The sequence below is a fragment of the Haplochromis burtoni genome, unplaced genomic scaffold (assembly GCF_018398535.1).
Source record: "Haplochromis burtoni strain Fernald_Lab_line unplaced genomic scaffold, NCSU_Asbu1 Contig_586, whole genome shotgun sequence".
In the NCBI taxonomy this organism is placed as follows: domain Eukaryota; kingdom Metazoa; phylum Chordata; class Actinopteri; order Cichliformes; family Cichlidae; genus Haplochromis; species Haplochromis burtoni.
In genome coordinates, this window is record NW_024582947.1 from 104,341 (window position 1) to 119,902 (window position 15,562).

Below are 15,562 nucleotides of genomic sequence, written 5' to 3' on the forward strand. Positions count from 1 at the left end.
TGCACAGGGTCAATATCTACAAATGAAGAAAAATGTTCCTATTTGGCATAACCTTTAAAAATGCTCACACACCCCAATGTGGCTGAATTAAAACAATTCTGCAAAGAGTGGGACAAAATTCTTTCACAACAATATGACTGACTCATTGCCAGTTATTAGTTCAGCAATTTATTTTGAAAAGGCTGTAATGAATGAATTAATCTTATCCCGTGCTCTTGCTTGCAGAGTGCTTGGTAACTACATGAGTCTGTGCACTCTGTGTCATGGAGCTTTCAAGATCCATTGAAATGATTTAATTAAAAACACCTTTTTACTTAAACAACTCAACCGAATACAAGAAGTCATTTTCATGGACTATGATTGCGTTATAGTGTTATTGTACAATGAAATTTCTATCTTGTCCTCTCCTTTCCCTTCTCATGTTTGTTCTCCTCAGTGCTCATATGGATTCATCTATGATGGAGACCAGTTGAAGGTCACCTGTTTTCAATGTCGAAACAGTTTCTGTGCTCACTGTAAAAAGCCTGTAAGTTTCTCTTTGTGTATTCTTGTTTTCTTACCACTTTATGTTTGGTTTCACTTTTTCTGCAGAGCTGCAGTCTTATCCATTTGTTAAGGCATAAAAATATGACATTCCAAGCACATCTGCTCTTCACAACTCTTTTAAGAACCTTAACATTAAAGTTATGTCCTAAATAGTCCAAAAATACGAAACTGAAGGGATCATTACATTTCCCCCTCAAAGTGGGGAAAACATAATAACAGTGTGCGATTGGGGGGGGGGGAGGCTGGTATGAATAAAGAAAGAAAAAAGAATGCTTGGGCCTTGCTAGCATAATGGACGGGTTTTGACGGGGATGAAGCATCATAAAATTTGCTTCCAAGCCAAAGACTATAAAATATGATAAAGCATATCTCGCCTTTGGCTTCACCTGCACAGCAGTGGGTGATGAGGAGAGGCAGCAGTGTGTCGTCTGTCTTAAAGTGCTAGCTTGTGACAGTTTAAAGCCTAACAAGCTAAGATGCCACTTGGAGACAAAACATCCAGAGCACAAAGACAAGTCAGCTGACCTTTTCAGACAAAAACTGCTCAACAGTGTCTCTTTACTAAAGCTGCATCTGTGCTGGCAATGCTCAGCTCAGCTGCTATTAAGTTGCCTACCGAGTGGCACTGTGTGAAAAACCGCACACAGTTGCGGAGGAATTAATACTGTTTGCTGATAACGTATGTCAGATTCATTGATGAAGGTGCTGAGGGAGGAATTGCTTTTCTGCAAACAAGTTCCTGCCAGAGCCAGCGCAGAGAAACTGTTCAAAACCTTCGAGGACTGTGTGGGGATCTGCACAGACGGCTGTGGCTGGGAAGCCAGGAGGGCTGCAAGTGTTAATCGAACACGTCTCCCCCAATGTGCAGTGGACGCACTGTAAGATACACCGCGAAGCACTAGTGTCTAAACAGCTGAGTCCTGAGCTGAATGACATAATGAGTGATGTCGTCGCCACAGTCAACTGCATCAAAACACGACCTGTGAAAGCCTGGATTTTCTCCTCACTGTGTGAAGAAACGGGCTCCGGCCACAGCTCTGCATCACAGTGAGTTCCACCTGCTGCCACGTGGGACGGTGCCGTCCAGGCTCTTTGAACTTCGAGAGGAGGTCTGCATGTTTTTGAATGAAGAGGGCAGTGATCTTACCAACAGATTTAACTGTAACAACGTTTTCATGAAACGGGCATACCTCAGTGACATGTTCCTGAAACTCAATGAACTGAATGTGCAGATGCAGGGCACAAACGCTCAGCTCCCACATCTGGCAGATAAACTCACATCACTTGTCAGAAAACTTGAGATGTGGCAGCAGCGAGTGAAAGATGGAAATGTGGACTCATCTGAGAATTTGAAATCATTTACTGAGACAACAAGCTGCAGAGTGATCTCATGCACGACGTCTGATTCAAAGACCCTGGCTGTACCACTATACTTACTCCCCCCCTTCCTTCTTTCACCTAATGGTATGATCCCAGTCTGTCTAGGAATGTAATGGGCAGCACGGTGTGCCCATCAAAATAAAGTCTCACCCCTGCCTCCAGGCTGTTAATAAGTGACACGTGGTGGGATGTATATATAATTATATTATGGGCTAGATGTGGCTCATAAGTTTGACACCCCTGGGCTAATATTTTATTTTGTGAAGTAGTCCTCGTAGACTTGTGCTTGTGTGCAATCCAAGCCTTTATAAATATTATAAATGTTTCTAATTTAAAAGAAAATGAAATATTATGTGATTATAAATATCTTTCTATGTAACTGTTACAATAGTAATTCATTTTTATATGCTCTGTTCTGTACTCATTGGTAAACATTGTTTGTGTGCAGTGGGAGTCTCAGCATGCTGGTCTGTCCTGTGAACAGTTCCAGTCCTGGAAAAGAGAGAATGATCCAGAATATCAGAGACAGGGCCTGGCTGGATACCTCAGAGATAACGGCATCAGTAAGTACACACATATGAACACACACAAACTCTGATTAGTTGTGTAAACGTAACCCATGGAGTCCTCTTCACTAAAGTCCTGTGATGCATGGGCAGCCAAGTTTGTGAATGTGATAACTTGAAAATGAGGCAAGACAATCCTGGTTACCTCAACCTTAAGGTTAAGGGCAGAGGTCAAGTTTTCTAAAAATTTGCTGCTGGTTCACCTGACACGACACAACACGGGGGCGGTCAGCTTGTTGTGTTTGTGTTTCCAGTTATTTCAGCTGTCACTTCCAGTCCTCTGACTGGACTGTCCTTAACCTCTTAAACATACATGCCTAACCCTAAATGTGATCTCCTCGCTTTTGCCCCCGTATCTGGGGGTATTGGTACTTAAGAGGTCAAGATTAGGGGTGCAACGATACTTGTATCGATATTGAACCGTTCGATACAGTGCTTTCGGTTCGGTACGCATATGTATCGAACAATACAAAATGTTTAATTTATTTTATCAACTTTTCTTCTGACGATGCTGTCTGTGTTGAGCGCTCAGTGGATCTGCGTTCGACTACTCCGCCTAGGCTGCACTGTCGAGCGCAGATCCACTGAGCACAGCGCAAGCTAGCAAGACAGAAGCTAAGCTCGTTGCAACATGGCAAATTGAACCTCCCCCACCCTCATTCAGATCTGGCGTTTGGAACTATTTTGGTCTTCATGTGAAGTATGACCCTGAAGGTAAGCGCGTCATGGACAAAAGTAAAACAGTATGTTGGATGTGCCACGCAATGCTCAATTACATGGGTGGGAACTAGTGCGTTAGCGCAGTTAGCTCGTTAACGTGTTGAGCCGTCTAGCCCCACGCACGGGGCGATCCGCGGTAGCTCGTTAACGGAGATTTGCCGTGTTGTGGCGTTAACGTCATTTCAGATTAACGCTGACAGCACTAGTGGGAACACAACGAATATGACTGCACATTTACGCCGACATCATCCTCGTGCAAAGACAAGTGGAAGCAGACAAAAACAACAAGCAGCATGCTACAAACTTTACCCGAGTCATTTAGACAGCCGTTAGCACATGATTCTCCTTATGGGGACCTGATATGTTTAATATGCTGCTGAGAATATAGCCCAGAAGAAGCGGATAGTATAGCTTTTATTTTGGAAAGAGACATTTCTCTGTAATAAACTCTCTTTTCCAAAGATGAGTGATTTCTCGATCAGATTTATTTTTTTTATTACTTTGTTGTTTCAGCAACATTAAATTTAAAAACTGTACTTTTGAGTTAAAATATATATTTATAATTTTAATAAATGACAAATTAAAAAGGCATGAACATTTTTTTTTGTATCGAAAAAATATCGAACCGTGACACCAAAGTATCGAACCGAACCGAACTGTGAAGTTTGTGTATCGTTGCACCCCTAGTTAAGATATGTAGTATGCTGGGACCACTGCATACTACATATCTTAAGGAAAGGGGAGGCATAATTAACCAACTGACCAGAGCTGAGGCAGTCGAGGTGGTAGTGGCATCTGACAAGGATGACTCCTCGTGGCATGTCTCAGTGGGGCCCCAGGGCAAACTCAGGACACAATGGAGAGATTATATCTCTCGGGTGGCCTGGGAACACTTTGGTGTGTAAAATGGATGGATGGATGGGAGCTACATTACCCAGCCTCCCACCCCTGAACCCACTGAACTAAGCCAGAAATCATAGCCCCCACCTCCCAAGATTCAGGCATGAGCTAACAGCAGGTTTGACTCCATGCTTTTTGCCCTTGTACCTAATTTCAACGGGCACTATGGCTGCACACACGGGATCTAAACCCACTCTTTCTCCAACAACGCCCAGAGTCAAACCAGAGTTTGGTAGACCAAGGTCTGCATGCAGCCTGAGTCCACCATAGCCTGGTGTATAGCCCTTTGGTGCCTTACTGGAATGTTGTACGTCACTCCCAGGCCAGGGGAAGGTGCTGGGAGGCCAGTGACACGGAAAACCTGTCCCACCTCCATCAGTGGGCACTCCGTGTGGATGCCCGCACCAGCACTCCTGCCCTGTCGTCTGTGTGACTTCCTGTGAGATGGGTCCAGTGCCTGTAGCTCCCAGGACCTGCAGAGGGGAAGCAGAGGAGAACAGGTCAGTAGGGAGTTTCTGTGGGGCGCAACAGTCGGTGGTGCTGGAGGAGAGCCGAGGATTCTTCTCCTCGGGGCCGGCACAGGCAGATTCCCCACCGACGACTGTATCCACCCAGGGTCCTCCATCCACCGTAGTAGTTGGTTGTCCACCAAAGTCACTGCTGCATCAAGGCTCCCTGGCCGATGGCCGAGGACCCATTCTGCTGTCTTCTCAATGAGTTGGTACTTGACGACAAACTCCAGCAGCCACCTTTTTCTCCTTCCCAGGGTTTGACTGCAGCTACCTGGCTGCCATGACACGGAGCCTCCAAGCGTAGGCAAACGTGTGATCCTTTGCCTCCATCTGACAGCCCTTGAACCGGTGGCGGTGATCTTGTGGAGCACATGTTCCCAAACTCTCCCCACGAGGGCAACAGCAGGCTCAGCATTGCTGTCTGGGCCTCCATAGAGGGCAGGGGAGAGACCCGCAGCCCTGACTCTGCCCTCAGTCACTGCCATGGCTCTACGTAGCTTTGACACACCTCACAGCGATGCCTGGACTGGCTGCACATGCTGTGGGTCCAACATCTCTCATCATGTAGTTGATAGCGCCACTATGGCAAGCTTTGTGCTGCTGGTTAACACAACATAACACAGGGGTGGTCACAAACACTTCTTTTGCTGTATCTTTTGTGTTTCCGGGCTGGCTGTTTTAGGGTTGTGTCCTTCTTACACACCACTGGTACCAACAAACTACTTAAAGACAGGGGAGGCAGCTGCGTTAACCAGCCTCACCTAGAACTGCCCCTGAACCCACTGCACCCCCCCTCTCCTGCAGTGCAGCCACAAACGAAACCCTGCTACCACACTCAGCTCACGTCTTTCAAATTGATGCCATGTGTGAACTTCAGTGTTTAGTCCTGGCTTCTGCCAGTAATTTTTCTGATAAAAGTGGAAAACAAGAGCAAACTTTAATGTTTTATCATTAAAGCATCATAACTACTATATGATGACATGAGCCTGTCACGGTGGCGCATCATTGTGATGTCATAGGATGTTGTATTGAAAAAGTAAAATGCAGTTTCATATGATATTCATTTGTTTTCACTCATCGTGAAGTTTGTTTCATCCATGGCCAAAAAAACCATCATGAGAAGCTTTCTGTGGGACGTACCTGCTGTGAAATCTGAAACCAAACACTTACAGAGCTGAGCATATCTCTGTCTTAGCATTATGATTATGAACAGCCCATAATGCACTCTGTGTTGTGTTGCTGCTCTGCAAACTATGTCTCATGATGTCTATGTATGTTTCAGACAGGTCTGTGGTGTAAGTACACAAACATGCACATTTATGCATGTGTTGTTATCCTCCTGTCCATGCTGTGTAACCGAGTAAGGTTACAGTATATGAACAAAGGTATTGGGCCGCACCTCTGTTTGAATTCAGGTGTGCTCAGTCTGTTGCCACAGGTATATGACACCTAGACATGCAGTTTGCCTTTGTGCTATTCTAAAGAGCTCCCTGAATTTGAGTGTGATGCTGTAACATGATGCCACTGCTGAAACAAGTCAGCTGGTGAAATTCTTCCCTCCTGAATATTCCACAATCAGCTTTAAGTGCTATTATTACAAAATGAAAGCGTTTAGGAGCCAAAGCAGCTCAGCCATATAAACTTACAGAGCAAGGTCATCAAGTGCTGAGATCCATGACATTAACTGTAACAAGTATATATAAGTAAAGTTAACTCATTTATGTCAGGAAAGGTGTTGAAAGTACGTCAGACTAAAATGGTTTTCTTGAATGTAATGCTACCTGTGTGTCCTCTCCTTCCTCCCTCCTTCTAGCTTGTCCTAACTGTCGCTTTCAGTATGCGCTGTCTAAAGGAGGCTGCATGCATTTCTGCTGCTCACAGTGTCGTTACCAGTTCTGCAGTGGCTGCAACAACCCTTTCCACACTGTAAGTCTGTCACATACAGTCCTCTTCATGGTGTCATTTTCCAAGGAGTCATTTGAGCCACGTGATACTCTACCTAGGATACATGTGTGACAGAGAGGTGTGGAGTAGTCATCTACTAATGCTCAGGCTGGTGGTTTAGTCCCTGGCTGCAACAGTCTGCATGCAAGTGCCCTTCTGCAAGGTACTAACCCCGCTGCTCTCCGATGTACACATTAGAGTGTAAGTGGGTGAATTAGGCCAGTTCTATAGAGCACTTTGAGTCCTCAGGTGAAGTAGAAAAAGAACCAGTCCACGTCTGATTATTTCACACAGACTGTGGGCAGTGAAAACACGTGTACAACTTTGGCAATTTTCTCCTAGATTTATTTTTTATCCCTAAAAAGGAGAGCAGCATGTGATCATTAAAACACTGTTTTTGATTTGTTTTGTGTGAAATCTTGAGTGACTGAAACAAAAGTAAGCACTTCATAACGCTGCAGACGAGGCACTGATCCTCATGTTTGATCTGGGCCACAGCATTTCTTGTTCTGAAGGTGCAACCTTTGACCTCAGCAGCTTTGGAAAAGGCTCTCCGACATAAATTCCCTGATGACACGAATGCAGCACACAGATTTGTTTTCTTGTTTTTGGCTGTTTCACATGTGACATTCAAAACAGCTGTTGGCAGCTGCGGTGTTTGTTCAATTCATTGGTGTTTGGTGCAAAAGTTCATCAACATCTTTCCAGTAAACAGAAACCAGTATTGATGCATTCATTACAATTTAGTTTTGCGTGTATTTCATCTGGGAAAGTGGACGAAATGATGACACGTGTGAAGTTCAGTTGCACATTTTTATGTCCTGTCTTTTAAAAACAGTATTAGTGTTTAGTGAAGGGTCAGAGTTTCCTTTTGTTTTTTAATTTTTATTAATTTCAGTGTTACGTGAGCAGACTGAGGGGAAAAATAAAAATGGCTGTCGTTTTCTCTTTTGTTTCCCATCAGACCTGTGCAGTGGACCAGTGCACAGTGTCTGGACTGCATGCCCATCATCCTAGAGACTGTCTCTTCTATCTGAGAGACTGGGAACCATCCAGGCTGCAGGCTTTGCTCCAGGTAAACACACATACATGTAACTGTGGAATGACACACAAGGATGGGAAGAGAAGAGGGAAACAAGAGGCAAGGACACACAAACACACATAAACACAGACACAGAGAGGACACAGAGGACAAAGACACAAGGGGAGCCTAAATGTGCAAAAAGCTAACATACACTCAACAAAAATATAAACGCAACACCTTTGTTACTGCTCCCATTCCCCATGGGATGGACGTAGAGACCTAAAATTCATTCCAGATACACAATATAACCATCCCTCCCAAACAGTGGTCACAAATCAGTCCAAATGTGTGGTAGTGGGCACATCTGCTATATTGAGATAATCCATCCCACCTCACAGGTGTGCCACATCAGGATGCTGATCTGACATCATGAGTAGTGCACAGGTGTACCTCAGACTGCCCACAACAAAAGGCCACCCTGGAATGTGCAGTTTTGTCTCACAGCAAAATGCCACAGATGCCACAAGCAATGAGGGAGCGTGCAATTGGCATGCTGACAGCAGGAATGTCAACCAGATCTGTCGCCCGTGCATTGAATGTTCATTTCTCAACCATAAGCCGTCTCCACAGGCGTTTCAGAGAATATGGCAGCACATCCAACCGGCCTCACAACCGCAGACCTCGTGTAACCACACCAGCCCAGGACCTCCACATCCAGCAGGTTCACCTCCAAGATCGTCTGAGACCAGCCACCCAGACAGCTGCTGGAACAATTGGTTTGCACAACCAAACAATTTCTGCACAAACTGTCAGAAACCGTCTCAGGGACGCTCAACTGCATGCCCGTCGTCCTCATCGGGGTCTTGACCTGACTCCAGCTCGTCGCCGTAACAGACTTGTGTGGGCAAATGCTCACATTCGATGGCGTCTGGCACGTTGGAGAGGTGTGCGCTTCACGGATGAATCATGGTTCACATTGTTCAGGGCAGATGGCAGCTGAGAATGTCCCAGTTCTTGCATGGCCAGCATACTCACCGGACATGTCACCCATTGAGCATGTTCGGGATGTGCTTGACCGGCGTATACGACAGCGTGTACCAGTTCCCACGAATATCCAACAACCTCGCACAGCCATTGAAGTGGAGTGGACCAACATTCCACAGGCCACAATTGACAATCTGATAGACTCCATGCGACGATGTGTTGCACTGCATGAGGCAAATGGTGGTCACACCAGATACTGACCGGTTCTGGGTCCCCAGACCCCCAATAGCGCAAAAAACTGCACATTCCAGGGTGGCCTTTTGTTGTGGGCAGTCTGAGGTACACCTGTGCACTACTCATGATGTCAGATCAGCATCCTGATGTGGCACACCTGTGAGGTGGGATGGATTATCTCAATATAGCAGATGTGCCCACTACCACACATTTGGACTGATTTGTGACCACTGTTTGGGAGGGATGGTTATATTGTGTATCTGGAATGAATTTTAGGTCTCTACGTCCATCCCATGGGGAATGGGAGCAGTAACAAAGGTGTTGCGTTTATATTTTTGTTGAGTGTAGAATAAACTCAGGACTACAAAATGAACCTTAACCCTTTAAAGCCGGTCAGAGCGGGCACGCTCCGTTTTGCGTAATTACTTTTAAATCCTTGTAGCTCTGCAACCGCGTAAGCTAGCGCAATAATTTGTTTTGCATATGAAACCGGAGGAGTTGTACTTACATCTGATGCCATCAGCTTGTCCTAGGTCACGGTTTCCTTCCACATATACTTTGCAAAAACTGCATAAAAAGCGCTTGCAGCAACAAAAACATAATATTCCAGAAACACGCTTTGCCGATCCAATCAGCTGTTCGTAACACTTCCTACGGTAACTCAGCGCGAACTTCGCATGTCCGCCATTACCTGCCCGAAACCGGAAGTGACGTCATTTTGCGGAAATGTAGTTTTTTACCATCAGGGCCTCATGAGCCTATACTGGTGTTTTTAAAAGTTATCTTTGACTTTATGACTTTCTGTGTCGTTTCTGGGATGCTTAGGACTCATATTGCACTGCTGGAAATAGTTTATTTTGATGCATATGCTGCTTTTTTGCAAATTTGCAGTATAATATTTATTTTCGTTTTTCCTGCAGTATATAAAAATTGGTGTATTTCAAAAATAAAACTATGAAGACACTCAAAATAAATTTCCTGTGGTGGGAAACTATTTTGTGCAACTTTTTTGTATTTACAGTTTTGAGGGATAAGCCTCTTAAATTTCTCTAACTAGAAATATATGTTAAAAAAACAAAAACGATTTTCAATTTTTTTGTAGTTTATTGCACTTTTTTGCAATTTATGTAATTACTATGCACTTAATGCAGACATATTATTAAAATTTGGGCTATAATGGTTGTATTGATGTATAGCAACTTGAAATGCTCCCAAAATGGCTCCACAGCATGTAAAAATATAATATAAGCTCTGGCGGACTTGGTTCTATGGGAGGTCTTAAAGGGTTAAACCATAACACAAAATGACATAAAAACACAAGAAACTCAAAACACAGGGTCATGTGACCCAGGCCCATGACAGAGATGTTAGTGTGTTTAGAGCCGTTACTCGTTTCGTTTTGTCTCTTCTGTGTTTTTGCTGTCATCCTAAAGACCCTTCGTTCTTTTTCATGTGTTTATCTGGTCAGTGCCTGTTTTGCATCTCATCATATCTTATCTTCGTGACAGAATAACGGAGTTGCCTTCAACACTGAACCTCCTCCTGGAACTCAGACAGGTAGGCTGTTTCTTCCATCAAAGTTTTTGTTTCAATACTTTTGATGATGCTGTGGAGTTGTGCTCTTTCTAATATTTTCTCCATGGCATTCATATTAGTGAGGACACACTCAACGGCCCCACAAGTAAGTGGAAAACAGCACAGGGAAAGACACACTATAGGAGAGAGCCCAAGTTTAGTCATTACTGATGATTAAATACAGCAGAGGTGAAAGAGGTGCTGGCACAGGAGAATCAGAGAGTTGAGTCCACTGTCAGAGGCCACTGAAAGATCATTGTAACCTTCACGAGTGCTTTTCCTCTGCTCGAATGAATTCTGACTGAAACTCGTAAAATAAACCATGTGACTGCTGACAGAAGTAGCTGGATTAACTCTGTGTTTTAAACTACTCAGCTGTAAAAGGCTGATGCTGAGCAGGCGGCATGGACGCCCAACTAAGATTTCAAAATTCCTACCATGCGTCTCCTGAAACGTCTGAATCCCAGTGTTTTCTGAAAACCTTGTAAGTGCTATAACTCAAGTAGAGAAGTGCATAACGTTTAATCTAAATAACTCTGCTTTTCATCTGGGAATTAAACAGAGTGCCTGAAACCTTGTATCTTTTCTAGGGTGTTCAACCAATGACAAACGTCCACCTTTGATTCAAATATTTGAATATTCAACCAGGGATGCTTGATAATACTTAAACCAGTATCTCAAAATGCACATCATCCATCCATCCATTTTCAATCACTTATTTGGGTTTGAGTCATGGGGACAGCAGACTGTGATAATATAAACTCTCCAGCGAGTTCTCCAGAGGGGACAGAGTCCAACCCCTCTCCAGGAAGCTTGTTCGAGGGCTCAAGCTATGCTTTGAGGTGAGCCCGACTATATCTAGTAAGTAGTTCCTAACCTCATCCACTAGCTAAGGCTCCGTCCCCACAGCAAGGTGACATTCCAGTACCAGTGTCAGAAGCCTGGATCGGAGCGCCAGGACTGCTGCCTGTGACTGACACACAACCCACTCCCAGTAACTCTATCCCAGGCAGGGTGCGCTGGACCCTTGGGTCGTTATAGTAACAAAGGGTGAAATGCAAATAAGATTTTTTTGAAAAAGTCAAATCCAAGTAATCAGTGTTTTAAATACAGGCCATTTACCATTTACCATTTGTATTTTAGGGAATTTGGTGGGCTCTGTAAATCCTTTCTTATTGCAAAGAAACTGGGTTTGTTCCACTTCTGGCAAACTTACTCCACATTTGTCTGTTCCTCTTTGTACAGAAAGAGAAATGTGGTTCATCAAATGTCTTTTTCTTCTGCCAGTTTAAAAAAGTTTGCAGCTGGGACGCTTTGGCCTGTAGGTGACAGCTAAGACTTTAAATTTAATGAAATCACATGATTAGTTTGTTACCAGGCCTCTGGAGAACTTCAGGACATGTTGAGGAGCTAATTTAGCCATTTAAATCAGCTGTGTTGGATCATGGACACATCTAAAACCTGCATGACACAGGCCCTCGTGGACTGGGATTGCCCACCCCTGTTCTAGGCGCTGGGACATGCTTTCTGTAGGGTAATCTTTTTATATTTGCGTTCCTGAAAATGTAACCTGTTTCATTATACTGCTGGGCACCGGGCGGTTATTAGGCACCTGGAGCCCTGGGACTGTACGGGGGTGGGTGGCCCGTAGCAGGGCTGGTTGCCGGTCACTTCTGGCCCTCTGGGACTGACAGCCTTTGGGCTCTCGTTCTTTCTCTCTTTCACACTCATGAACATTTGTATTTATGCTCCATCCTTTTATCAACCCCCCCTTTTTTTCCTGCCTGTCCTGCCTTAGATATCATACAGTATACCACTTATAATGTCACAACTGTAACTCTATTATGTCTTGATGAATAGAAATAAAGAAATAAACAGATAAACCCACAACAGTGCATTCAGATCAAAAAGCTGGCAGACAGGACAGGATTTGTCCTGGAAAGTCAACATATTGTTAGTTAAATTCAGTTTAGTCAAGGTGTCCATGGTTGCTCCAAATGTCTTTGTGAATATTTACTAGTTGTTTCATCTCTTTGAGCAAATCAGTCTTAAAAAATGAAACCAAACAATACATTAAAATGGTTTTCATGATGGTCTGCATAGTTCCAGCTGCGATTTGTAAAGCACACGTTCTAACCAACACCAATACTAGTAATTCTGAATTGGGTTCCTCTGGCCCGTTTCCACTGGCTTCCAGTATGTTTTACAATTAATCTCCTGCCATTTATCACAGATATATCTCTGAGCGTTACATATTTCTAAATATTAGCTTACCTTGTGGATAATGTCCTACACATTTGTGTCCCTTTTGAGACTATTTTCTCTCTGCATTTCTCTTTTTCTGTGCTGCTTTCTTAACCTGACTCAATGCTGTGAAGGTGTTTTTGTTGGAACGAATTTGTCCACTTCAGTCTTCTGTGCTCTTTTAGGCCTTAAGTGTTGCTGAGCTGGCCAGCTTAGTCATTCTTTTAAAGAATGTAACACATTGTTGTTGATTTGACACCATGACTGGCTATCTTAGGAAATGTTCATACAAATTAATACTAATACATCTGAATTCAGTTTTATTTATACAGCCCCAAATCAAATCAACGGTTGTTGTTTCAAGGCACTTTATATTGTAAGGTAAAGACCCTACAATAATACAAAGAAAACAAAACCCCAACAATCATATGATTCCAAATGAGCAAGCACTTGGTGACAGTGGGAAGGAAAAACTCCCTTTTAACAGGAAGAAACCTGGCTGAATTAATGGAGTTCTGAATATTATAATGAATTTTTCAATTAAGGAATTTTTTGTATTGATTTTCACAGATGTTTTTCTATATTTTTAAATGGGTACCTCTCTTCCTTTTAGATCTGTGTGGAGTAATAGAGCAAAAAGATGAGGGCGGGCAGCAGTCAGATGCAGCCTGTGGAGCTCAGACCCAACCTGGACATGCTGGACTCTGCGAGTATGGAGCTTTTAATGAGTAGTATTTGCTTTGCTTGTAATATGTTCCTTAGATCCCAGAGTCTCTGGCAGTCCATAAGGAGCACTTGTCTTTAATCTTGTGTGACCCTTGTTGGTTGCTTCAAATGGCTTCAAAACACTATAGTTTTAAAAAAGTGTGCTAAAAACCTTTTTAACACAAACAGAAATAAGGGAATTGATAATTAAAGTAATTCACAGTTCTTTGTCCTCTGTCTGTGTCCCAGAGTACTTGAACTGCTCTTGTTAAACCATGCATAAAAATGATTCAGTTAAGTTCCATTTTATTTTTATAGTGCTAAATCGTTTGCCTCAATGTGGTTTACATTGTAAGTTAAAGACCTTACAGTTAAAAAGAAATCCCAAAAATCACTTAACCCCCAATGAGCAAGCACTTGATGATATCAAAACACCAGCTCCTGGTAGATAGAGCAGTCACCCAAGACTATAAGACTCGACTGACCAACCTCTGCACTGCCTGGAATGACCACAAGAAAGCCTGTTACTCAATGCATAACACATCGATGCGGAATCCCTGAATCAGGAATTTGTTGGGGATGTGTTAAACAACACTAGAGGCCAACTTCGAGCCGATTGCGCAGGTCACCATCAATTGTGGGATCTACCAGGGAGATGCCCTGTCCTCACTGCTATTCTGCATAGCCCTGAACCCCCTTGGTGATTTCCTCTACATAACATGTTAGGGAGACTGACTATGAAATGAGGCAATCGTCAGCAACCTCCTCTACATGGATGGCAACAAGCTGTATGCTAATAGTGAATGAAAAATAAAAAAGAATAAAAAAGAATAGATAGATGGAAGCCACTGACATCAGGACAATGATTTTACTACCAGAAGGCAACACTGCAGATACTGTGAACAGCTGCAAGTACCTAGAAATCTCACAGGCAGATTGGAACCATGAAGAGGCCACCAGGTAAGCTGCAACCACTGAATACCTGCAGAGAGTAGGGTGAGTCCTGAGGAGTCAGCGTAATGTGAAGAACAAGATCTGGGCAGTCAACACCTACGCCCTGCCTGTCATCACATACGCTGCTGGGATAATGCTGGTCAAAGGAGGAGATAGAAGCCACTGACATCAAAACAAGGAAGCCCTTATCATGCATGGAGGGTTTCACTCCAAGTCCAGCACCCTGAGACTGTATGCTAATCACAAGGAAGGAGCCCAAGGACTAGTGAGTGTCAGAATCCCTGTCCAGGATGAAACAACCAATAAGCACATCAAGAAGATGACCACAACTGATAGTCTGCTTAGTGAATACCTCAAGCAGCAGAAACCCGAGAAAGAAGAGGAGCAACAAGAGTAACCATCATGGAAGTACAGGCCCTTGTATGGTATGTCCAGATAGAGGAGGTGGCTGATATCCATAAATCCTACCAGTGGCTGGATAAAGCTGGACTGAAAGACAGCACAGAGGCACTAATCATGGCAGCACAAGAACAAGCTCTGAGTACAAGATCCATAGAGGCTGGGGTCTATCACACCAGGCAAGACCCCAGGTGCAGGCTGTGTAAAGATGCCCCAGAGACAATCCAGCACATAACAGCAGGGTGCAAGATGCTAGCAGGCAAGGCATACATGGAACGCCATAACCAAGTGGCCGGCATAGTGTACAGGAACATCTGTGCCGAGTATAACCTGGAAGTCCCGAGGTCAAAATGGGAGATGCCCCCAAGGGTGGTGGAGAATGACCGAGCTAAGATCCTGTGGGACTTCCAGATACAGACGGACAAAATGGTGGTGGCTAACCAACCGGACATAGTGGTGGTAGACAAACAGAAGAAGACGGCCGTAGTGATCGATGTAGCGGTTCCGAATGACAGCAACATCAGGAAGAAGGAACACGAGAAGCTGGAGAAATACCAAGGGCTCAGAGAAGAGCTCGAGAGGATGTGGAGGGTGAAGGTAACGGTGGTCCCCGTGGTAATCGGAGCACTAGGTGCGGTGACTCCCAAGCTAGGCGAGTGGCTCCAGCAGATCCCGGGAATAACATCGGAGATCTCTGTCCAGAAGAGCGCAGTCCTGGGAACAGCTAAGATACTGCGCAGGACCCTCAAGCTCCCAGGCCTCTGGTAGAGGGCCCGAGCTTGAAGGATAAACCGCCCGCAGGGGCGTGCTGGGTGTTTTTATATATGTATTCACACAAAACGAGCAACTCTTGTTGGCTTTGGCATATTTTTTTA

At 44.2% G+C, this 15,562-nt stretch overlaps 1 protein-coding gene across 1 annotated transcript in view; it reads left to right on the forward strand.

Annotated features, from left to right (window-relative positions):
* Window positions 1-15,562, forward strand: part of LOC102297582 (E3 ubiquitin-protein ligase RNF31) — a gene marked incomplete in the record, with an annotated part of 71,886 nt that overhangs the window by 52,166 nt on the left and 4,158 nt on the right. The window contains 6 exon segments of the mRNA XM_005948318.3: window positions 437-526; window positions 2,375-2,489; window positions 6,438-6,550; window positions 7,533-7,643; window positions 10,319-10,367; window positions 13,243-13,339. Of these exon segments, the coding sequence (XP_005948380.2) occupies window positions 437-526; window positions 2,375-2,489; window positions 6,438-6,550; window positions 7,533-7,643; window positions 10,319-10,367; window positions 13,243-13,339 (575 nt within the window).